This window comes from Talpa europaea, assembly GCF_964194135.1.
Source record: "Talpa europaea genome assembly, chromosome: 12".
Lineage (NCBI taxonomy): Eukaryota > Metazoa > Chordata > Mammalia > Eulipotyphla > Talpidae > Talpa > Talpa europaea.
In genome coordinates this window covers 33,468,294-33,494,616 of record NC_140079.1, presented here as the reverse complement: position 1 = coordinate 33,494,616, position 26,323 = coordinate 33,468,294, and the positions used below count along the sequence as shown (strand labels likewise).

General features: G+C 37.7%; 1 protein-coding gene across 2 annotated transcripts in view; it reads left to right on the top strand.

The window, feature by feature from the left end:
* ELMOD1 (ELMO domain containing 1) overlaps nt 1-26,323 on the top strand; it is a gene marked incomplete at both ends in the record, with an annotated part of 51,094 nt that overhangs the window by 6,694 nt on the left and 18,077 nt on the right. Inside the window, 5 exons of one of the 2 annotated variants that reach the window (XM_084249456.1) lie at nt 11,226-11,371; nt 11,500-11,528; nt 12,650-12,747; nt 16,253-16,382; nt 21,143-21,276. In XM_084249456.1, the coding sequence (XP_084105582.1) occupies nt 11,226-11,371; nt 11,500-11,528; nt 12,650-12,747; nt 16,253-16,382; nt 21,143-21,276 (537 nt within the window). Of the gene's footprint in view, nt 1-11,225; nt 11,372-11,499; nt 11,529-12,649; nt 12,748-16,252; nt 16,383-21,142; nt 21,277-26,323 lie in introns of those variants that run through there. The other variant, XM_084249455.1, reaches the window with a different exon arrangement.

The following is a 26,323-nucleotide window of genomic DNA, read 5'->3' as shown; positions in this document are numbered from 1 at the left end:
AAAAGAAATAGAAAAAGACACAAAGAAATGGAGAGACATCCCCTGCTCATGGATTGGAAGAATAAACATTATTAAAATGGCCATCCTTCCAAAAGCAATATACAGATTCAATGCTATTCCAATCAAAATTTCAATGTCATTCTTCAAAGAAATAGAACAATTATTGATGAAATTCATATGGAATCACAAAAAACCCCGAATAGCCAAAGCTCTTCTGAAAAAAAAAGAAGGGAATGGAGGCATCACACTCCCAGACTTCAAACTATACTACAAAGCCATAATCATCAAAACTGCATGGTATTGGAACAAGAACAGACATACAGACCAATGGAATCGAATAGAAAATCCAGAAATAAACCCACAGATTTATGGTCAACTAATCTTTGACAAAGGAGCAAAGACTATGCATTGGAGCAAAGAAAGTTTGTTCAATAAATGGTGCTGGGAAAACTGGGTCGCTACATGCAAAAGAATGAAGCTTGACCACTACCTCACACCATACACAAAAATCAACTCAAAATGGATTAAAGAACTAGACATAAGACCTGAAACCATAAAATATATAGAAGGAAATATAGGAAAAACACTACGTGATCTGCACATCAAAGACATCTTTACAGACACATCACCCAAAGCAGTGATAGTGAAGGCAAAGATAAACAGCTGGGACTACATCAAATTAAAGAGCTTCTGCACAGCAAAAGAGACAATAACAAAAACAAAGAGAAACCCCACCAACTGGGAGAACATTTTTGCACCCAACACTAATGATAAAGGACTGATCACAAAAATCTGCAAAGAGCTGATGAGACTCAACAACAACAAAGAAAATAATCCAGTCAAAAAATGGGCAGAAGAGCTAAAAAGAAACTTCTCTGAAGAGGAAATGCAAATGGCCAACAGGCATATGAAAAAATGTTCAACATCACTTGCCATCAGGGAAATGCAAATCAAAACTACCATGAGATACCATCTTACACCAGTGAGAATGGCACATATTAAAAAAACTAGCAACAACAAATGCTGGCGAGGGTGTGGAGAAAAAGGAACTCTTCTGCACTGTTGGTGGGAGTGCAAACTGGTCCAACCACTGTGGAGAGCTGTGTGGAGATTTCTGGACCTACTAAACATAGAGCTTCCATATGATCCAGCAATTCCACTCCTAGCTATTTACCCAAAGGACACAGAAACATCAATTCCAAAGAACACCTGCACCCCTATGTTTATAGCAGCACTGTTTACAATAGCTAAGCTTTGGAAACAACCCAAATGCCCAAAAATAGATGACTGGATCAAGAAGATGTGGTACATATATACCATGGAATATTACTCAGCATTCAAAAAAGATAAACACATGCAATTTGCAGCAACATGGATGGCGCTGGAAGGGATCATGCTCAGCGAAATAAGCCAAAAAGAAAAAGAAAAATACCGGATGGTCTCACTCATAGCAGGAATCTAGAAAACTTAAATAAGGGACCAGGAAAATGAATAACTATAAGAAAGTGAAAATCAAAATCAACAGAAAACTATGAACCAGAGACACTTTTAGGGGGGCGGGGGCGGGAGGGGAGGGATTGGGGTCAGAATGGGGGGGCTGCAATTGTATGGGGAATATAACAATAAAATTTATTAAAAAAAAAAAAAAAAAAGAAAAGAGAATAAACTTTAAAGATGTAATAGAAAAAAAAAAAATAAAAAAAAATAAACCCCTTACAGCCATGAGTATTTGTTTAATTGTACAGAATACTCCCCAGCCTGTTCATTTAGCAGTGTTAAAGGATAGTATTTGGAAAATCACTAGAATGTGTTTGCCAGCAAAGTATTGAACCTGATAAAATTTTGGTTGCCATGGTAATTAACCCATCTGTTTACACATTCATGAAAAACTGTTATTTATGAACCCCTCCTGAATGTAAACATGGCATCTTTTAGCTGTAGAATCATGTTAACAAAAAACTTTAGTGTTCCCTGAAGCTTAGATTGGGGAGTCCTTTTGTAAAAGGGGTCGTGGGGCTCATGCTCAGCCTTATACTGTTGAATTTCCCCCTCAGTATCTTACTTCTTTGAGAAAAAACGTGAGTGGTCTCAAACCAGTCGTTTCAGGAGAAATGGTAGCATTTAGTTTTTTGAATTGTTTGTTAAATTGCATAGGTGCAGTGCAGTGCCATGTTTGGTAGAGATTATAAAATTTTGAAATCAATTTGTATTTGATGATTTAAAACTGGCCCACTCAAAACTACTTATGTCATTTTACACAGACCAGTACCATGGAAAATGGAGCCAGCATTTTCTTCTGTGCTCTGCCACACATTTTCCTTTTTTCACTTGGATATATATATTTTATAAATACTGCTTGACATTGATTATTTATGTGAAACTGAAGCTAGGATAGTAGGTTACACATCAAGAAAGAAACTTGAGGATTTTCATTGCTCATTCGTTTGAAATAATAAGGAGAAATTCTATCATCACTCCTCCTTAATTGATGATTGCTTTTTATTAAGTTACATTGTGTATGTATTCATAGCCTAATGTTTATGGAAGCTGGGAAGAGAAGAGGGTGAGAAGTTATAATCTTGCATAACAGACTGTATCAGATAATTTAGATTGTCTTTTATTCCCTATAGTTCTTGCCCACAGATGTTGGCCAATTTTGGCAATCTTTTAATTTGAACCAAAGGAAAGGTTATGTGAACATAGCCCAAATAAATCAGGTGTTAATTCCCAAACTCAGCAAATGCATTATGCAGACTAAAGAGTTGAATTTCACTGAGAAAAAGTCAGCATTATTTAAAAACTCAAGAATGATTCATCTGTGAACTTCTGAGTTGCCATAGAGTGAAGTGATCTAGGTACAGCCCTAGAAGGAATGAGGTTCATCCTAAAGAAACCAGATAGAGGGAAAGATTGGGTTTTAATGGTGTAACTACTCAGAGCATTGAGGAATAGAGAAAATGTTTGATGTTTGTTCAATTAAATACATGTGTTATAGGATTAGTATACCCAGATGAAGGGTCTGTTTTAAAATGAGAGTAGTTATGAAATATTGGATAAGTACACCACAACCACCCAATCAACACAACTTTAGCCTTGGTCTACATTAAAAGAAAGAAAAAAAGGGATAAATCCATAAGAAAAATGTGTCTATGTGTGATCCAAAAAATAAGGTTCACTTCTTGAGCTCCCAATAGCATTGAGTCTTGGGGTTTAGTTTGCATAATACATTCCATTAATTTCAATTCAAATGCTGGATATAATAGAGTCTAAGATGTGGTGAAGAGCTTTTCCTTTGCTAGGATTTAGTTAATGAGAAAAAACAATCTATCACATTTACATACATATATGACATACATATTAATATCACATATATATGGCATAAGGACATTATTTAGAAAATTTCTAATAAAAAGTATCCTTTAAGTCACCATATAGCTAACTGCTTCCAATCCGACATTTTCACCTTACAGAGAAGGGGGAGTCAGACAAAAAATCTTTTTTTTTTAGATTTATTTTATTTATACAAGAACTGGGGTACAGGCCAGATGCGCGGGAGGGTGAGAGGATTCACCAGAGAGAGAGTGGGGACAGAACAGAACAGACAGACTGACCGAAATACACTGCTGAGGGGAGCAGCAGGTGAGACAGGAGAGGTCTGCTGAGCCATGTGGGTTGCTCCGCGACCAGCGGGGATCAAACCGGCACTGCAGAGGCTGCGCTCAACCATCTGTACCACCCGATAGGCCCAGACAAAAAATCTTTTTCCCTTGTAACACATGTCTAGCCTTCGCTCAGAGCCAGAAATCTCACCATTCCCTTCACCTTACAAATGAGAGGGCAGAGACTCAAGAAAGCAAAGCAACTTGTCCAAAGTCACACAGCTGATAGTGGAGACTAGACTTGAAGTCAGACTTCCTGATGCTTCTCTATTTCACTGGGAAGTATTTCCATTGATTACCAACCAATTTCCACTACTTTTGAAAGACAGAAGGTTCTGGGTAATATAGTTGTTCCAGAATTGGATTAGCCTTGCTTGAGACATTGTCTGAGCTTCTGAAATTTAGGAGCTAATTCTGAAAAGGGGAAAGGTTATACATGTGCATCCAAATGCCTCTATGACCCTGTAGACTGGTACTTGATACCAGAGGTTTTTTTTTTCCCCCCCTTAGGAAACATACATGCACACATAAATATTGAATTCCATGCATGCACATATACTCACACCCATGTATAGTGTATATATACACACATGCATATAAAATACATATTTACCCACCCATGCATATATTTCGAATGAATTTGTTCACATGTGTTAAAACAAAAACTGTACACTCTTGTTGAAATATGTTAAGTTGAGCTGTAGTCTAGGCAGTTCTGTGTAGGTGACTCACCAGCGCTCCATCTCTGCTGCCCAGTTCTTCTGCCCCTTGGCTTTCACTCCGCTTTCCTAGCCGGCTCTTTGACCTCTTCTCTGCTCATTAAACCACTGCTGCAGTGCAGGGGCAGTGATAAAAGTACTGTGGACACACAATACGTGTTTGTTTGCATTTCATTCAACTTCTTTTTTGCACTTTTGTTCTGCACTGACTCTGAACTCTGCCGTGTTATGAGGTGAGTAAGGCACATTGACTTGCCACATTACTGTCCTCGTGAGCAGAATCCAGAGCTGCTTCTGCTGTTCAGTCTTTTCTCTTTTTTTTAAGATTTATTTTTTTATTTATACAATAGCTGGAGTACAGGCCAGAGGCACAGTAGGGTGAGAGGATTCACCAGAGACAGAGTGGGGAGCAGAACAGGCAGACAGACTGAAAGCACTGCTGAGGGGAGCAGCGGGTGAGACAGGAGAGGTCTGCCGTGCCATGTGGGAATCTCCCTGGCTGGCCAGGAATTGAACCCATGCTGCAGAGGCTGCAGGCAGCTTCACAGCGCTGAGCTCAACCCGCTGCACCACCTGGAAGGCCCTGCTGTCCAGTCCTGGGGGTAGGTCCTTTCTCTCCTTTCCTTCTCTAACCCTCAGGGCAATTTCTTCTGTACAGGGCCTCCCTGGTGGCACAGAGGTTAAAACTCTCAATGCTATCAAACCATCACCAGCTACTGCATGATGAGTTCAATCCCCAGCCAGGGCGCTAATCCACATGGCGCAGCAGCCCTCTCCTGTCTCAGCTGCTTCCCTCAGCAGTGTATTTCATTAGATCTGCCTGTTATGCTCCCCACTCTGTCTCATGAATCCTCTCACCCCATGAATGTGTGGCCTACACCCCAGTTCTTGTATGCATAAATGAATAAAAAAAGTCTTCAAAAAGTTTCTTCTGTACAATGATTACATTCTTTTTCTACTTATTGTTTTTCTTACTTGACTTGAAGTTCCTTGTGGATAGGGTTGCCAGGTGGCTTGCAGTGAAACGAAGTTCTTGGCATGTATTCACTTTCCCCCTCTGCTCTAAACCCCACTCCTCTGTACCTCACGGCCAGCCTTCTCATTAAACATGCCTCCAGTGCAATGAAGGAATAGTAAACTAACTTTAATGATCTCTTTAATTTTTCCTCCAACTTATTTCAAATCTCAATCCTTCAACTACTATAGGTCTTTAACACAATAGAAATTGATTTATTCATAATACTGAGGATTTCTTCTAACCTAGTGATTTATATATATATATATTTAATTATAGTATGTAATCAATCTATAATATGAACAGGACTACTTCTTATCTCTTAGAGAAATTTTTGAGGACTCTAAGGTATAACAACTTTCTTTTACTTATTGATTTATTTAATTTTGATTCTTTAAATATATTTTTATTTACTAATAAAAGTTTATATGTGAGGTAACATTTGAATACTTTTTAAATGTCTCAGTATAATGTATTTATTGCTTCCCCTTACAAATAAGTCAATAACTATTCACCCCAATAGTCAATAAGTATTATCCAAATAGAAAAAAAAACTGATTTTTTAAAATAAAGCTCATACAATGTATATACAGGCCTTTTCTCCTTTCCTTTGAAAGAAAAAGAATAAATCATGTTCATTCATTTAATATTTTAGTGATCCCGTAGTCAACTATTACTCTCCAAATCCTCAGATAAAGTTTCCCTGGCATGTAAAAACACTGCCTTTTGCTGTATCAATAGACTTTGGAATAACATCGATCCATGATAGATTTATCCCACCTCTTTTCAAAAAAGGCAGTGTGTTCTCTTCTGATGGAAAGTGATGAATCAGACCATGGGTCCCCCCAACACTGCCGGAGTCCTGGGTCTTGGAGCCTCATGGAGGGATGAGATACTCTCCTTTTTCTAGAGACCCACAAATGGTCTTTTCGCGTAACTTCACGTTTCTGGCTCGAGAATCTAGTACTCTGCAGCCTGTCTTCCTGGTAGGAGCTCACTGTAACCAGATCCCTTCACAACATCAAACACCTGCTGACAAGCTACTTTCGAATTGATTGCCAGTGCCCCTGAGAAGGAACTCCAGTGGTGCAACTAAAACTTTTAAAATGTCTTTTTAGAAAGTGCGTGAACAGCTGGAGACATCGACTAGCATTCTCTTCTTTATATCCTTTTAGACGAAAAGCTTTTCTTTTAGGAAACTGATTTGAGCCAGGAACTGGAATTATTTTGTACATATCTTTCCTCACCAATAGTTTACCTCTTATTTATTACAGGATTTCTTCAAGCAAGAATTAACTTTCATTAGCACATTCATTGAAAGTGTTCAAAATAAACCAGTTTTCTCTTATTGTTCCAAAAGAAGACGCCAGAATCACAGATTTAAGATGGAGTAGTGTGGCATTGCAGGTACCCACACCCCCTCCCCTGCCGGCAGGGGGCGACCTGGTTCTAGGTGCCTGTCCCATTTCAGTGACAGACCGTTGCTGGATGGGTGATGCTAACAAAACATCACAAGACAGGAGCTCACTTTTATTTGGTATCAAAGATATGATCCATTTTGAATAATTTACATTGGGTCGCTATTCTGGTTCAAGCTAGGGAATGAATGTTAAATAATAAAAGTGATTGTAATTGTCTATGGAGGAACACTGCTGCAAATTCAGCCTCAAACTTCACTCTGCCATATATTTACAAAGAGCAGTAAAAGAACATATAGGAAATAAAATGTGTGTATGTAGGTCTTATTATTGAATCATTTCCCAGTACTTATGTGGGGCATTTACCTTAGGAACTACAGTAGCTCCTTTGGGAACACTGTCAAAAGCTGTAATTTAAAAAAAAGAGAGAGAAAGAAAAGAAATGCCAATAAACTCACTGCCTATGCATATAGTTGTTAAAAATAGGAGATGGTGATCAGTATTCTTTCTTTCTAGTCTGGAGAACTTGATTGTAGATCCTACAAAATGTGGCCAGTCCTTTCAGTAGTATGTTGAGAATCTTCCCTCAGAACTAAGAAAAGTCTGGTGTTATGAAGAAAAAGACCAAAATATTTCCCTAATTTAAACTAAAATTATTGGTTTGATGATTCATTTCAGGTCGGGAAAATTTTTTTTTTTTAATTTTTAAAGCAGAACTTTAAAAATATTGCATGGAGCATTCAGAAGATGTGGAAAGAATGGCTGTAATTCTTACTCTAAAAGCAGGAAGAGAGGATGGGTTAGAGAAAGCTAGTAGAATCTGTCTCACAGGTACAACTGAGATGTTTCCACTCAAGGCTTACAGTCAGAAACGTGGGAGCTCAAACAAAGGAATTTAAAAGGAAAGGATGCTCTGAATCCAAAAGTCCTTCAACTCATAAAAGAAACAGGCAAACCTTTCCTCCCTCCTTCCCTTTTTTCCTTCTTCTCAAACTAACCACTGATTAACTTAAAAACATTTAAAGATTCATTTCTTCTTTTATGCAATCTTTTTCACTGAACTATAATTTTGACATGTAACATATATTAGTTCCAGGTGCACACCATAATGATTTGATATTTATACATATTGGGAAATGATCCCCGCAATAAGTCTGGTTAACATCTACCACATACATACTTAGATATTTCTTTTGTGTGTTGAGAACCTTTAAGACTGACTCAGCAACTTTCAAATCTGCAATGCAATATTCACTAGAGTCTCCATATGGCACAAAGATCCATTCTTAATTTCTTCCTCCGCAAGATAAACATGCCAAACCAACTGAATGCTTTCCTGAAATATTTAATCTTATTTAATGTTCTTCTCTGCACCTTCAGCAGTTCTCCATAAACTTTACAATTTGGGGAATTAAATAGGTCCAAAGGTTTAAGAAATGAACTCCTGGCACTGTTTGATGGGGAAGAACAGGAACCTTGTGATGCTCATATGGAGATTTTGCTCATCTGATCCTTTCAAGAAGAAGCAAGTTGGGTACATTTTCTGTCATCAAAATAAGACTTCCAAAGGAAGGGGCCCTGCTGGCGTTCCCATCTCAGACCATGACTTCCCAAAACTAGACTTACCACCCAAATGCAAAATAAATTATATCTGTCAAAACATTGTCTGATCTGATACTCTGGCTTGAAAAATATAGCACAACAAACTGGACTTTCAATCAAATATTTATGGGCATGTTTGTCCCTTAGGAAAACAAGGGGGAAATTAAATTGTAATCATAAATAAACTGGCCTGGATATCACAAAAGGGCAAGGAAGCTGTGTCGCTGTCACTTTGCATTGCAAGGAACATTTCTCTTTCGTTATTAGTGAAGTATCATGTGATCATGAGGGTCGGATGTGGTCCACAGTGTGACAAGCTCTTCCTCTATAGCCTCTCACTGTGGATTCCCAGTGGGTGTCCCAGTCTTTGGCAGTGTGAACATCCTCAGGGGAGCGAAAGAAAGAAAGAGAGAGAGAAATGCAAATCTAAGTCGATGCTATTTCTGTCCTTTTGTATAAAACTATCTTGATGCAAAACATTCTTCTGTTTTGCAAGGAAGCCAATGAGAGCAATTACAGATGGACTTTAAGTGTCTCTGCACACATCCTGCCACCTAGGCTGACTCCTCTAGATCTCAAGTCAGTCTCTGGATAGACCAGATGGAGAAGTTGCCCATGGATAGCTTAGCTGAAGTTAAGCTATTATATGACTGTAAGTAGAGGGAATACACAGATACTCCCTGAAGCCTTTTCTCTAGGAAGATTTAGAAGCACAAAAAAACCTGATTGCCATGGACCACATAGGCATACCCTGGAGAGGTTTCATTTGAGGAGCTGGCCCATATGCTCAGAGGCCTTTGCTGAGAATAGCGTGCAGGTTTTTATCCTTGACTTAATTATAGGGATAATGTCAACCAGTAATGGATATCAATACCATTTGCTGGTGTTTTTCCAAAAGACAAGTTCAGATCTTATATAATTTCTCACTTGTCTTATTAAAATGTTCTACTAAGTATATTTAGGGTTACTTTTTCTTGGAAGCTGAAAAACTTAAATCCTAACAGATCTTAGAACATATTTGACTAAAACAGTTGGATTTAAGACTTTACAAAATAGTAAATTCTTTTTTTTTTTTGCTTTTTAGCAGAAAATAACTGATTTCCCATAGAAATTTTGTATGCATGATTGGAAATCATTTTATATGCTTTAAGTGTTTTAACTTTCATTTTTCTTAAATAAACAAATACATTTATTATAGAAGAAAATGAAAGTGTGCTCAACAACAACAAAAAACATTGACAATACCTTTACCTGGAAATACTACTGTTAACATTTTATTGTGTATCCTACTATATTTTTTCTCCTTATCTATTTGTTGCCATTAAAATGATATGTTTTATTGTTTAACATAAAAGTAGATCATCCCACATATTTCCTTTCTAACTTTTTCTATTTGATAAACAATTTATGGACATTTTCTCATGTTATTAGATATTCTGGAATAATTTTATTGCCTACAAAGAAAGCCATTATATTACCTTCATGTTACTTCACAAGGTTATTTATACTATTTCCTCCATTCCCATTAGATTTTTATGATATAAAGCCTAGACCTTCGTACAAAAAAAAAAAAAACCTGTCGCAATTTTATTATTAACACAAAGCTGTTCAAGATATTAGAAGTAGTGCTATTTGAGCAGAGGAACAAAGCAAGATTTGATTCATTTTCAGGGATGGAGCACATCGTTGAAGCTGTTAGTTAACTATTCTAATGCATCATCTGGATGACCACAGTCACTTTAGTGTAGAGCTGGAGGGGATCAGTGAGCCTTTGAGAAATAAGAAACATGTTTTAGAAATGACACCAATGAGAACTAGTCTAAATAATTCTGCTCCCTTGGAAAGCATAGTATGAAGAGAAAAGTGTTTGAATATATGGTATTGGATGATAATTTCCTTTTACTTCTATAGCTGAATTGTTTTGAGACTGACCAGTACCATGAAGTAGTTGAAATTACAAGTTAAAAGTCAGCCTGTAAGATAAAGTCACAAACCAGAAATACCATAAATAGTGTGTGACTGGTGAGGATATACTTTATAGTTAGTTGAGCTATGAATGGAGTGAAGTAGGATGTGCAAGAAAGAACATTTTATTTAGGAGGAACCAAAAACACACTTGTCAAGAGGTAGAGTTTTAAAACAATTTAAAACGTTGTCACCTCTGAAGGGAACCAGTATCACTATGCTTGTTCAGTGGGCTGAGATGAAGGACTGTTAGATTTGGTCAGCAGAAAACACTGGCGGCCCACAACCAGGTCCTCCAGGAGGCCCATGATTCCTCGAGGAAGGCAGAGGAGAGGAGGAAAAAAACACAGCAATGGAAGAAATCAAATAGTGACCCCAAAATGCACTGAGGAGTGGCTGGGAACAGACCAGGATGAGCCAAGAAGCCATCCGCACAGGCAAGAAAGGAGAGTTGCCATAATGTGATCTTGCCCCATGTCTGAGGAGAGCCAATTTCTAAAACACACAGACTCTCTATTCAAGATATGGATTTATTTTCCAAATGGTTTAAGACAGATATGGAAAAACAAAGGATTGTAGTGCATCACCCTTTACCTTCCAGAATACAGTATCCTGAAGTGGCTTGCAATCAGAGTAAGTGTGACTCACAAACTTCCAGCTTCCCTCACAAGGATGGGTTTTGTAGTTAATGCAAAATAAATTAACCCGGGATTAGGGAAAGGAAAGATGTGTGTAAAGCCACTTCTAACAGTTGCTTTTCTCCCGGGCTTCCCTTCCTGCTGGTGGTGGCTGCTTTGTGCTCTTTTCCAGAGTTCTGTTGGAAGGTGCTGTCTTTTGTTTTTGACAGAATGTTGATCCAGGTGTGCCTGTATTTTTACTGTAAATTTTTGTGGCGCTGCCTGAAATTTGTAATGAGGAAGCTGACTGGAAGGTGTGAGCTTCAGCGGATCTGTTATAACACCAAGCCTGGCGCTTCCAGGACCATGAAAATCGGTAAGTGTGAAATAAAGCAGCTAGCTACATGTCTGCTTGGTGGGACTGAGACTCAGTGTTGTATTCAGTAATCAAGCCACTAATAAAGTAAAATTTCTGCGTGATTGTTTTTGTTTTCTGTGTTACAGAAACCTCACTGAGGGATTCAAAAAGTAAGGTAAGAAAATTGTTTCTATGTGTTTCAGCAACTCTTCTCTTGGAGGTTTACCTCCATCATCATAAAACAAAAATTGAAGAAACTAAAACACATCCTTGGCTGTAAAAACAAACACAAACTAATAAAAAAAAATTGTTTGCCCATCACAAATCTTTTGATGAAAGGGGCCATGTGAATTTCTAGGCAGACTTATGAAACCCTACTTTCTTCATTGTTAAATTAATCCTTTTTTATACCTCTTCCCAAATCATAAATAAGTATCATTTGAAAATCAGAATAATATTCTAATCATTTAACTTTATACTGAAGATTTTCCAAGGAAACCCACTATCCTAGCTTTTATAGCTGTAGTTAAGCATCCACCTAAGAGAGAAAATCTTTTTTCCCGAGAATCTTGATACTCTCATGTTACTATTTAATTCTGACATCCTTAGGACTATAGCCCTGCAGCTTTTCACTCAGTCATAGACACAATGCTCATTAACGATGCAAACCATGTATGTGGGGTGAGAGAAAACAAATATAATGTTTCAATAGAAGTTGATTGAAAGAGATGAAAATGGTTAAAGAAAACTTATCTCTGTTTTATGTTAATTGCCTTAATCAGGAAAATTGCACTACTTCCATTGTGAAAATGTCAAATTTATTCATTTTTTTAAAGATTTATTTATTTATACAAGCATTGGGTACAGTCAGAAGCACGGGAGGGTGAGAGAATTCACCAGAGCCAGAACGGGGAGCAGAGCAGGCAGAAGGACCGAAGTACGCTGCTGAGGGGAGCAGCGGGCGGCAGGAGAGGTCTGTGCGCCATGTGGGACCCTCCTCCTGTGGCCAGGGAGCAGCCAGGGATCGAACAGGCGCTGCAGAAGCTGCTGGCAGCTTGGCAACCCAGCGCTCAACCACCGGGGAGGCCCTGAAAATGTCAAATTTAATAGAATTCAAATACTAAGTCAAGTTTTGCTTTTAGTTTAGATGAGTTTCATATTCTTCACATGGACATTTTAAAAGGCAAAAGAGAAACACTAGTATTTACATAGACATTTTAAACAAATACTTGCCACCCCCATGAAATAGAGACTTAAGTTACATGATAAAGAAACTGATTGAAACATGCTTTCTAGCTGTTGCAGACTGCAGTGAGTGTTCACCCTGATGCCATTGAGAAAACTATAGAAGACATCATGGAACTGAAAAAAATTAACCCGGACATAAATCCACAGTAAGGATGTGTTTAATATGCTGTAAATGTAGAACACCAGAAACTCCATGGCCACATAGTATTCTAGCACTGGTGTGACCTCAGGCACTCTCTCTGCCTCCTCCCCCATCCCCCCCCACCCCAGTTTTCTGCAGTGTTACAGCTTATATATGAAGAATGAAGGAAAAAGGTGCATTTTCCATGTTTGTAAATAGCAGCATCTTTATATCTATTGTAAAATTCATGGGGATGCTTCTGAGGTGCAATGAATGTAAGACATTTGCTGGGTAATTCTGATACCAGAAGAGGAAATTAAGGGGGCCCATTCATCAATAATTGCTCCATATGTTACCTCTGTTTTACATTCACAGTAAAGGTTCAAATTGCAAATGTGCCTGAGTTGATTCTGCTCCATCAAGAATCTTCCTTCTGTTCTGACAAACTGATCATCTTGAAACTAGTTCCTACCTGCTTGTCAAGAAGACAGACATGTGTGGGAGGGAGAGATGTTTTTATATGAAGATTTCAGAACTTTGTGATTTAGGCATCTCCTCTTGGAAGTATTAAAATGCACTTGGCAATGTACATGCCAGTTAAAATTAGCTTTCTATTTTCCATTGGGTGCAGAAATTTTTCAGTAAAATTTGGGGCTAAGAATATTGGGTAGAATAAATTCTGTCTGTAGATATATTTAGAAACAGTTTAGGTAGGCAGTGATCAAATTGTCTTTGAGATGTGCACACACCTGAGAACTTCAGATATTATAGTGGAGAGTCTTTTAATTGCTGGATTTGAAAGGAATTTTAGTGTACTTACATAGGTGTAGCTTTTGGAAGTAATCTAAGTATTAGCTAATTGGGTCTCATCACAAAACTCTATTTCCAGGTCAACATAGCATTTTTCCTGCATCCTGTTCAGCTAATTGCTGCCTTTATTCAGCCATTAAAGATTGATTTAATTATGCTGTAAATGTCTTCTTGAAGCCTTCTGACATATACTTTATTCCTTTGGGAAGGTGATAAGAAGGCAATTCATTTTAAATTAAATTGAACCAAAAGTTTAAGACTACAATTGAGCATGAGGAATTAGACCTATAATCATATTTAGAGATTAGATTAGATTTAATAGCAAATCTTTTGTATATTTCTTTTATGAAATTTCTTTGTTTCATTCAAAAACATTTCTTTACTTCCTATTCTCTTGATTTCCTTTAGGGAGAAAAAGAAAACCCTTGTTGGTAGTAAATTGTGGTTTTACATCTCAATATGGATTTTAGTGCTTTTTTCCCAGATTAACATTGACAAAATGTAATTTTAAAAAATTAGATAATTTTCTGAAAAATAAATCAAGAAATAGGAGGGGAAGGCCAGTGGAAATATTTTATCATTTTTCGTCACTGCTGCTATTAAACTTACTTTGTTGTAATTACATCTTTGAAGTACTGCTTATGGTACTAGTAAGAACCACGACAGTAAAAATTGAATTGGCTTCCCTACCCCCTCACTGTTTGTTTCCTCAAAATAAACTCTCTTCTTAATCCTGTGTTGATTTTTTGGGTGACCAGTGCCAATGTGCCCTTGTTCTAAATTTAAATATCTGGTCACATTTTGGTCTAGGATAACAAGTAGTGTAGGGCTGTTAGTGTTCTAAATTATATGACATAGTTATCCTCTATGTTTGGAGTAGCTGTAGAATCCTAAAACATAATTCTCTATTCCTCCAAATTTAGATTTAACCTCTGCATTCTCATTTAACCCCCTGCAAAAGAAAAGAATACGACTACCACCACAACAAAAATTTTAACATTTAGTGAGTGACTTAGAAATAGAAGGATACTGGATGATAACTACTGGGTTGGGGCATACAAATACACAGCCCTCTTTTTTTTTGTTTTTATTTTCTTACATCATTGTTTGTTTTTGTACAATATTTGATTCCTCCTTTCAGGTGTAGTTCCATAGTTTTCCCCCTACCTACCACCCATGATCCATTACCGTGATCCCCATGCTCTTCACTTCCCTCTTTTGACCCCTCTCACTCCCCCTACCTTGCTATTTGCCTCAAATCTATGGTCAGATTGTAAGTTTTGCAAGCTGTGTTCCACCTATACATGAAACCATTCAATATTTTTCTTTTCTCTTCTGACTTATTTCACTTAACATATTCCTTCTAGCTCCATCCATGTTGCTGCAAATGGCATGAGTTTATCATTTTTGACTGCTGAGTAGTATTCCATTGTATATGAAAGTGAACAAGTGTGAAGAGATTAGCAGGAAAAAAAAACATATCTCAGATACTACCTTTAGGTTTAAAGATGCCATCAAACAAATATAGAAGAACAATTTATGTGACTCTAGTTTATATGAAAAAAGATCTTGATTAGTTGCCTATTTAATAAACTTGCTATACATGTGACAGCTTAAATAGACATCTTGAATAGCTTAAATAGTTTTACCTTCTCCATTGTCAGAAAGAAAGAAAAGAATTCAGGTCATAGGCAGCACACATGTGTGTTATGCATGCAGAGTTGTTTTCTGTTCTGGTGAAATGTTTTCAGAGGGCCATTAATCAAACTACCTTGGGGAAAACTAAGCATGAAAATCATGTCTGAAAATCATGTCTCATGAGAGGGAGTTAAAGGAGTAAGGGCTATTATTTATTTATTTATAACCCTGGAGATGGAACTAGAAGAAAAAATTGCTTTCTTAAATAGGCATGGCAGGGGAAAGGCGGACATACATTTTGCTCAGAGAGCAGAATTTGAACTACCTGTTAATAAGGAAAGCAGATTTTGTTTCTGCAAGTACTGAGTTCTTTTGTTGGCATTGCCTTATCTATCAGGGTGCTCCCAGGCAGGGGTGTATTTGTTGTTGTTTTATTTTGAAAATTGTCTTACTTTTAAACCTTTGAAGGCACTCTCTATCTTACCCCACCTCCACCCCTGCCCATCTCTTTCACACACACTCATTGGAAATGTTTTCAAGATACCTGCGTAGGGGAGCTAAGTGATCCCTAAGATCCCGTTATTTCTACATTTTCTGTCTTGCTTTCAAGTCACCTGCATAAAGCACTCCCTTTGTCTTTAAAATCAGATTTTTGCAACTTGACTGGAAAAAAAGACCAGAAGGAAAGGTAAATTTTAGTCAAGTTCAACAACTGTATCTTATGCAGCTTCAGTAAGAAATTGTGCTTCTATTAAATAGATCCTATTTGAGCAATTTCCTAAAAATTAAATAAATATGAAAATCCTCTTGTGCATCATCAAGGGAACAAGTGCCATATATATTTTGCTTTTCCTTGTGTGCTACTTGTATTTTTTCCGTCAGATTTCCCCCATCACCATCATGTCCCCTTGTCCCCTTCTGCCTCCATCCCTCTTAACCTGGGAGCCTTCAATGTTTAGCTATGTCCCCTTGTTTTTCTAAGTATTTTACTGTGTCAAATTGCCCCCTATGTAAATGTCCAGCATTTGTGTTTGCCCTTCTGACTTGCTCAACTATGTTTCTTCTCTTTTTGAACTCCTTAGGTTGGGAATCTCTCTCCAAGCTTGCCTTTTGCAAATTGTTGGCTATAGAAACCTTATTGCTGATGTGGAAAAACTGCGCAGAGAGCCCTATGATTCTGATAATCCCCAACATGAGGAGATGCTTTTGAAGGTTAGTCAAGAACAATGTCAGTCTTTTGCTCAGGTCAGTGACTGTTTGCCCAGTGCCCACCGTGTGCTCACATGCTATGGACCTGGAGGAGGGGTGCAAAAATGATACCACATGGGCACGGCCATCCCGGGCAAGGTTCACTTTTCTTGCTGCTTGACATGTTAAAGGTGCACATTTTTACTGGAAAATTCATGTAAGAAATTAAACGTAAAGCCTGATGTTGTTTTGCTGCTCTGAGAAAGCATCAGGTGATTTCTGTGGGCTCCAGCTTAGGTTGTTTAACTGTGTTCAAAGCCAGTAAGAGAAATAGCATCTGTCAAGGAGTGACCTGGGATTTCCATTTATGACTTTTAATAGACATCAAAGAAGATGAAGTTGGTTTCTGCTTCAGCAATTGCCCTCTTGGGAAATTACCCGAGATCTTAATGATGATTATTTATTCATGTGGCTTGGAGAGTCTTACAAGAGGAAGTAAAGGTTTATAGCTGATGTATTAAAAACAGCTGGAAGATTAAGATGCTCTTATAGTCACTCTGACTGTCAAAGCAAAACCTTAAAAATCTTGTACAATCTGATGGTATTTTATGAAGCGCCACTGAAACCACTTAAAAACACTGAATTGTGAGTTAAAAATTAAGCTCAACCTTTAGAATTACTCATCTGAAATGTTTCCTAAGTTTACTTCTGCAAACAGATTTTTTTTAGGATGGAGTACTTCCCTGGCCTTTTGTAAAATTCAAAAAGACAGTATCAAAAGGGAAAGTATTTGTTTTGCTACCTTAACTTTATTGGAAAGTGTCCATAGCAACTGTCATTGTTCAGATGTATCCTGCTGTGTATTTGTGTGAAGGAGTGTATGTTTCTGTGTATGTAAGTACTTAAGCATATGACTCACTTGTATCTACTAATTAGCGCTAGATCTAATGTGAATCACTAAAAACTAAAGGCAACTCACTCTTAACAATAGTTTTTCTTCCTTTTTTCCTTTTTGCCCCTGCTTAAATTTGGCTAACCTACTGACTGAGCTTCATCTCTTTTTGTTGTTTGTTTGGGTTTTTTTTTTTTCCTATTTCCTGATAGAGGTAGTCAGGTTCAATAAAATAATCTAGAGGTGGGAAATCAGAAGTGAATGAAAAGGAAGAGGTGATGTAATTAACAGACTGGCCACAGTGCCTGATAAATGCATCAAAATACTGTGAGTTCATTAGAATCATTGAATTCCTTATTTTGAAAATTCAAAATAGCTCTGGAAAATTCTTATATAATAATATAAAAAGAAATTTCTTATGCTCATATTTAATATTTTGTTTTCTTTTGTAATTTTTTTCTCAAAAAAGCTTTGCTACCTGATATATATTCTTCACATGTTCATCATTGAGAACCAATTTGTATATATATTACATTAAGTTCCCCACTATTCTTCACCCCATCATTGTCCCCTTTCCCCTGATTTTCCTACTTTCCTTCAAGTGAGATGCCCTCTGCACTAGTGATATTTGGGTGCTTTCCATGTACCTTTTTGGCTGATCTGTGTGTGTGTGCTAGTACATAGTAGGTAATCTGTTACCATAGGATTTAAGTGATTTAATTTATAAATCAAATAGTCAAAGACCATTATCAGTGTTCCTACTGAAAGTTTTTTTTTAAGATTTTTTTTTACTTATTTATGCATATGAGAACTAGGGTGTATGCCAGAAGTGCGGGGGGGGGGGGGTGAGAGGATTCACCAGAGACAGAGTGGGGAGCAGAACAGGCGGATCTATTGAAATGAGGGGAGCAGCGGGTGAGACAGGAGAGGTCTCCTATGCCATGTGGGTTAGCTCCCTGCCTGGGGATCAAACTCAGGCCGTGGCAGTGATAGAGCTGAGCCTAACCCTTAAGCCACCAGCGAAGTCCCCCTACTGAAAGTCTTAAAGGATAAAATAAATCTGCATTTTATGATCATTTAAACACAAGTTGGGATGAAACTGAATAACATCACTTTATGTTCTCCATCCATTTCTATGAAATGCTTTCTAACTGAATTAATAATAAAAACAAAATTTTAGGTGAGTTCATGTACTTAACAAAAAAATACAATGAAAAATACAACCCACAGTTAAAACACCCTCTCCTGATATGAAGAGACAGTCCCAAGGTGACCTTGCTGAGAATTACTTCTCCCTGAATGAGAGGATAGCAGAATGTCCTTGCCTTGCTGCTGGGCAACAGATTTCAGACAAGGCAGAAATTGTTTAGATAAGCTTGGGGCAAAGGCTTAGTGCAAGGAGAAGGGCAATAAGTGGAGGGAATGGGAGCTGAGGGGTGATCGTCTGCCTGGGCGCACAGTCACCACTTCTGTAGCTCGTCATCTGCTGCAGATATCACCCTTCCTGCTTCTGGTTTCCTGCCCTTCGTGGGTGACTTTGTAACAACTGTTCCCAGTAGCACAGCCTTAGATGCCTGGGTTATTCCAGCTCCTCACCTTAACATAGATCGCAGGTCATCTTCCTAAATGTAAGCAATGACCTCACCCTTGAGATGAGCTTCTACCCTCATATTTCAGGGAAGAACCTGTCAGTCAGAGAAACCAGTGGCTCCAGCTTTTTTATAGGACATAGCTAAGTGGTAGTACTTATGTAATTACTTCAGCGTAAACAACTTTCCTGTTCTAAGAAAGTGACCTTTATTAAAACAGGATTAAGAAATTCATTAAAAACACTTTTAGCCATTATTCTACTTGGGCATGATACATGAAATCATTTAAATGGAGTTTCTTTTGTAAATTGAAAACACCATAATGGTGTTGCAGTGATTTCCTTGGATGTGCTTCTCTGTTAATTCTGTTCTAGCATGACCGGGAATGCCTGGCTATGGGAAGCAGAAGTATTTAATGCTGGTATGAGCTGGTGTTCTTGTCCACCAGCCATGTGTTTTCTCCCTAATGTGTCATATCCAGAAAGCCTGGGATCACAGATACATTCAGGGATCCCTTACTAGTCACAGGGACAAAATGACGTGTCACTAAAATCGATTCTTTTTTTTAAAGCATTTTATTCTTCAAATGTCTTGCTCCCCCCAGTTAAGTATCCTCCTCTGAATGAGGCTTATAAGCTACCTGTAGAAATTCAGTGTTTGCTTTTGCTGTTTTACTCCCTCACTCTATGAAACCAGACATATCTCAACTGTGTAGCACCCTGAGGTGACTTCAAATTATTATTCAAAGGAGCATGATGAATTTAATGGTTTATTTTCCTTTGTGTTTTTTTTTTTCATTGTAGCAGTAACCAAATCAGTTTCTGAAGGATTTTGAAAAAGAGATTTTTTTTCTCTCGTTATTTAGAGCTCTTCCAGCAAACTCAGAAATGTTTTATGTCTTGGTGAATTCAGAACTCTGGCAAATTTTTCCATGGATAATATAAAAAGGAATTTCTTATACCCAGTTGACTATTTTGCTTCCAGACATGATAGATTTACTTCCTTTCGCCTGAAACTTATTTTCAGATTGAATTTACCTATTGAACTTTAACATATGATACTGTATCATTTGAACTATATAGTCTTTTGGGATTAGTGCCTAACATAGCTTTCATGAATTGCAAGTCTCTTTTTTTGTTACTATTTCCTGCTAATGAATATTTTATACTGTGTGAGAAGATGAAAATTCCTCCAAAAAAGTGTTTGTGTAATACTGTTGTGTTTAAGATTTAAAAACATAAATAGAATAAGCAATTTAGTAGTTGGATTGTGACTAAAGTAGTGAAAGAAAATGTTTTTATTTGTTCCTGTCTATAAGGAAAATGTAGTATAAAATATTATTGTCAACTTGCCCATCTCTTTTAGAAATTACTAACAGTTAGAGAATTAATACTTATACACCTGTGGGTCTCACGTTCTCTTTCTCAACTAATGATATATGTTGAATGTATCTTTCCAAATAAAACTTAGAAAATTAGAACCAGTTTCTTAAGCAATGACAAGCATAGACTTAGAATTAATATTTTCCCATTAATAAATAATTAATCATAATTAAATTCTTTTAGGTAACTCTTAAAGATGAAAATATATTTTGAGTTTTATGAAGGATCATTATATATTCTGAGTATTATGATAAGATCATTACTGATCTTATCTAGCTACATCACATTTACTCTCACCACTGTTTTAAAGGTGAGCTCTAAGAAATTGAACTCAAATCAGTCTACTTTACCTCTTGTTAACCATGCTGCTAAATACTCTGCTATAAAATTAGCAGAAGTATTTTCTGAGGATTTGAATAACGGTTAGCCTCGAAAAATTTTCCCTGACCTCCCTTTCCCTTTATTCTCTTATGTATATTTGAGGACTCAGAGGGTCTTTGTGGAAATCTGAACAGCAATTAAAATAGAATGCTCGAAAACACCAAAATATACAAGTATATATCCATTGTGTTCAGCGTGATGACACTGTTGCCTGTCATGCAGCCCGTAGAAAATCCCACTGTATGAAAAGGCAATCAACCTACTCATTTTATTACAAAATAATTTTTACCTCCCATCCTTCTAAAATATTTTAGGGTTCTCCAAGGAGTCTCCATGCATCTTATAGGAACTGCTGTCATAGACAATAGAAAGATGATCCAATCCTTAACTGTAATGTATTTACATAATGTACTTCACAGAGTGCCTCCTAATAACGTAGTTCATGAAATCTGGTTTATGAAGTTTACAAAGAGCAAAGTGTATGTGTGTATATCAGCACATAAATTTCCTTCTTGTCCAAATTTTCCTTTTTGTCTCCAGTTGTGGACATTCTTGAAGCCCAATACACCCCTGGAATCTCGGATTTCTAAGCAATGGTGTGAAATTGGTTTCCAAGGTGATGACCCTAAAACTGATTTTCGAGGAATGGGCCTCCTGGGACTGTACAATTTGCAGTAAGTCAAATGAAGAATGGTTAAGTCTGAGAGTGATGGTCTGCTGAAATAGGAAAGCTGAGTTATTAGTACCAAAAGCCCCTTTTCAGAAGGCTCTAAGAAAACATTCAAGTCCCCTAAGATACAACTCAGGTTCATAAAATTTTAAAAATGGTCAGCATCTGTCTTTTATTTGGACAGACTTCATGAATGTTTAAAAACCTATCTTATGGTACTTTTCAAAAATTTTTGTTGTGAAAACAAAACATATGCAAAAAACAGGAAAGTTTGTAAAGAACCTCTTCAACTGAACACCCAGATTCAATAATTATTAAAATTTTGAAATACTTGCCATGCTTAAGTTGTTGGTTTCTGTTTTTCTTTTTTTTGGGGGGGGGGGGAGAGGGGCAGAACTATGTTAATAAAATCCTACACTGTTGGTCATTTCACACTCACATTTCAGTGTATAGCTCTAAAAAATATGTTACCTAACTTTAATCACAATGCCATTATCACACCTAAGAATTTCACAATGATTCCATGGTGTCATCTATATCCAGGGCATATTCAAATTCCCAATTCTTCCCAAAATGTCTTTTTGTAGCTGTTTTGTTCTGACCCACTCTATGCAATGTCCACACATTGTGCTTAACTACCATGTCTCTCTGGTCTCTTAATTAGAATTTCTTTCTCCCCCTCCTCACTTTTTGCCCCGTCCCCAAGTCATCAACTTGGGCAAGATTCGGGTCAGCTGTGTGTTTGCATTTGAACTCATCCCCTGAATGGCCTAAAAACCAGAGGTATTGGGAAAGGCCTACATAGGGTTCCCCTGTCACCACAGGCGACAGCAGAGACAGCAGAGGAATCACAGCCTCTGGTCCCCTGGAGATCCCCCAGCTGCCTTTTATCTAGTGCTCCCCACCTGGCATGCTCTTCACTGGTCCATGTCATTAATGGAACAGAAAGTTCTTTTCTAGTTCTGTTATTTTTCCCACAATTTTTGGATGGAATTCTATAAAGTCTGTTTCTTTTATCAACGACAGTTATGTGGTGTCTCTGAAATGTAGGCAGGACAGATGCTCAATTATTTTCAGTGAGGAGTTAGTGTCCTGATTTCCTAGTAGTGATCATGAAACTAATTTTCTTTCACTTTGTCTATTTTGTAACTATCATTTTTAATCCCTACTTTTTATATGCTTATTGTGATTCAGTTAATTGTGCTTGCTCTTTCTCTGCGCGCACAAGTGTGCTTAAATGGAATTATTTGTTGTCATTTTTTTTTTTTATAGAGGAATGTTTATTTATTTGTTTGTTTGTTTGTTCTGTTTACACATGCACTGGGTACAGTCAGAAGCGCGGGAGGGTGAGAGAATTCACCAGAGCCAGAGCAGGGAGCAGAGCAGGCAGAAGGACCAAAGTACACTGCTGAGGGGAGCAGCGGGAGGCAGGAGAGGTCTGCGCACCATGTGGGACCCTCCTCTGGTGGCCGGGGAGCAGCCGGGGATTGAACCGGCGCCGCAGTGGCCGCAGGCAGCTTCGCAACCCAGGGCTCAACCGCTGCACCACCGGGGAGGCCCTGTTGTCATTTTTTTTGTTTGTTTGTTTTTTTTTTATAAATTTTATTTTTATATTCCCCATACAATTGCAGCCCGCCCATTCTGACCCCAATCCCTCCCCTCCCGCCCCCGCCCCTCTAAAAGTGTCTCTGGTTCATAGTTTTTTGTTGATTTTGATTTTCACTTTCTTATAGTTATTCATTTTCCTGGTCCCTTATTTAAGTTTTCTAGATTCCTGCTATGAGTGAGACCATCCGGTATTTTTCTTTTTCTTTCTGGCTTATATCACTGAGCATGATCCCTTCCAGCGCCATCCATGTTGCTGCAAATTGCATGTGTTTATCTTTTTTGAATGCTGAGTAATATTCCATGGTATATATGTACCACATCTTCTTGATCCAGTCATCTATTTTTGGGCATTTGGGTTGTTTCCAAAGCTTAGCTATTGTAAACAGTGCTGCTATAAACATAGGGGTGCAGGTGTTCTTTGGAATTGATGTTTCTGTGTCCTTTGGGTAAATACCTAGGAGTGGAATTGCTGGATCATATGGAAGCTCTATGTTTAGTAGGTCCAGAAATCTCCACACAGCTCTCCATAGTGGTTGGACCAGTTTGCACTCCTACCAACAATGCAGAAGAGTTCCTTTTTCTCCACACCCTCGCCAACATTTGTTGTTGCTAATTTTTTTAATATGTGCCATTCTTACTGGTGTAAGATGGTATCTCATGGTAGTTTTGATGTTGTCATTATTTTTTAAGCCAAAACGAATTCTTTTCAGTTGGTCCTTATCTTGGACAATACCCTATTAGGGAGAATGATGGTATATTTTTTTTTAAGATTTATTTATTTATGCATCCAAGATCTGGGGTATAGGCCAGAGGTGTGGGAGGTGAGAGGATACACCAGAGACAAAGAGGGGAGCAGAACAGGCAGACTGACTGAAATACACTGATGAGGGGAGCAGCAGGCGAGATGGGAGAGGTCTGCTGCACCGTGTGGGTCAGCTCCCTGGCTGGCCTGGGATCAAACTTGTGCTGCAGTGGCTGCGGATAACTTCACAGTGCTGTGCTTAACCCTTTGCACCACCAGGGAGACCCCTGGTGGTGTATTTTCTCTTTTTATAAATTTTATTTTTATATTCCCCATACAATTGCAACCCCCTTATTTTGACCCCAATCGCTCCCCTCCCCACCCCCCACTCCCCATAGAGTGTCTCTGGTTCATAGTTTTTTGTTGATGTTGATTTTCAATTTCTTATAGTTATTCATTTTCCTTGTCCCTTATTTAAGTTTTCTAGATTCCTGCTATGAGTGAGACCATCCGGTATTTTTCTTTTTCTTTCTGGCTTATATCACTGAGCATGATCCCTTCCAGCGCCATCCACGTTGCTGCAAATTGCATGTGTTTATCTTTTTTGAATGCTGAGTAATATTCCATGGTATATATGTACCACATCTTCTTGATCCAGTCATCTATTTTTGGGCATTTGGGTTGTTTCCAAAGCTTAGCTATTGTAAACAGTGCTGCTATAAACATAGGGGTGCAGGTGCTCTTTGGAATTGATGTTTCTATGTCCTTTGGGTATATACCTAGGAGTGGAATTGCTGGATCATATGGAAGCTCTATGTTTAGTAGGTCAAGAAATCTCCACACAGCTCTCCATAGTGGTTGGACCAGTTTGCACTCCCACCAACAGTGCAGGAGAGTTCCTTTTTCTCTACAACCTCGCCAACATTTGTTGTTGCTAGTTTTTTTAATATGTGCCCTTCTCACTAGTGTAAGATGGTATCTCGTTGTAGTTTTGATTTGCATTTCCCTGATTGCAAGTGATGTTGAACATTTTTTCATATGCCTGTTGGCCATTTGCATTTCCTCTTCAGAGAAGTTTCTTTTTGTCTCTTCTGCCCATTTTTTGACAGGATTATTTTCTTTGTTCTTGTTGAGTCTCAACAGCTCTTTGCAGATTTTTGTGATCAGTCCTTTATCATTAGTGTTGGGTGCAAAAATGTTCTCCCAGTCGGCGGGGTTTCTCTTTGTTTTTGTTATTGTTTCTTTTGCTGTGCAGAAGCTCTTTAATTTGATGTAGTCCCAGTTGTTGATCTTTGCCTTCACTATCACTGCTTTGGGTGATGTGTCTGTAAAGATGCCTTAGATGTGCATATCATGTAGTGTTTCGCCAGTATTTCCTTCTGTGTATTTTATGGTTTCAGGTCTTATGTCTAGTTCTTTAATCCATTTTGAGTTGGTTTTTGTGTATGATGTGAGGTAGTAGTCAAGCTTATTGTTTTGCATGTAGCAACCCAGCTTTCCCAGCACCATTTATTGAACAAACTTTCTTTGCTCCAATGCATATTCTTTGCTCCTTTGTCAAAGATTAGTTGACCATAAATCTGTGGGTTTATTTCTGGATTTTCTATTCGAGTCCATTGATCTGTGTGTCTGTTCTTGTGCCAATACCATGCAGTTTTGATGATTATGGTTTTGTAGTATAGTTTGAAGTCTGGGAGTGTGATGCCTCCATTCCCTTCTTTTTTTTTTTCAGGAGAGCTTTGGCTATTCGGGTTTTTTGGTGATTCCATATGAATTTCATCAATAATTGTTCTATTTCTTTGAAGAATGACATTGAAATTTTTATTGGAATAGCAAGCAATCTGTATATTGCTTTTGGTAGGATGGCCACTTTAATAATGTTTATTCTTCCAATCCATGAGCAGGGGATCTCTTTCCATTTCTTTGTGTCTTCTTCTATTTCTTTTAACAGTGTTATATAGTTTTCTTTGTATAGGTCCTTTACCTCTTTTGTTAGATTTATTCCCAAGTATTTGATTTTTTTTTGTTTTGATAATAAAAGGAATGGTTTTTTTTTATTTCTTCTTCTTCAGATTTATTGTTGGTGTATAGGAAGGCTACTGACTTTTGCATGTTGATTTTGTATCCTGCCACTTTACTGAACTGATTGATGAGTTGAATTAGCTTTTCTGTGGAGTTTTTGGGGTTCTCTATGTATAATATCATATCATCTGCAAATAGTGATAGTTTGACTTCTTCTTTTCCTATTTGGATTCCTTGGATGTCTTTCTCTTGTCTTATTGCCCTGGCTAGGACTTCCAGTATTATATTGAAAAGCAATGGTGAGAGTGGACATCCTTGTCTTGTTCCAGATCTTAATGGAATTGCTTTCAGCTTTTCACCATTGAGAATGATACTGGCTGTTGGCTTGTCATAGATGGCCTTTATGATGTTGAGGTATGTTCCTTGTATCCCAAGAATTTCAAGGGCTTTTATCATGAATGGGTGTTGCACTTTGTCGAAAGCTTTCTCAGCATCTATTGATATTATCATATGGTTTTTATATTTCTTTTTGTTGATGTGTTGGATAACGTTGATTGATTTTCGGATGTTAAACCATCCTTGTGCCCCTGGAATGAATCCTACTTGGTCGTGGTGAATTATCTTATGGATACATTGTTGGATTCTGATGGCTAAAATTTTATTGAGGATTTTTGCATCA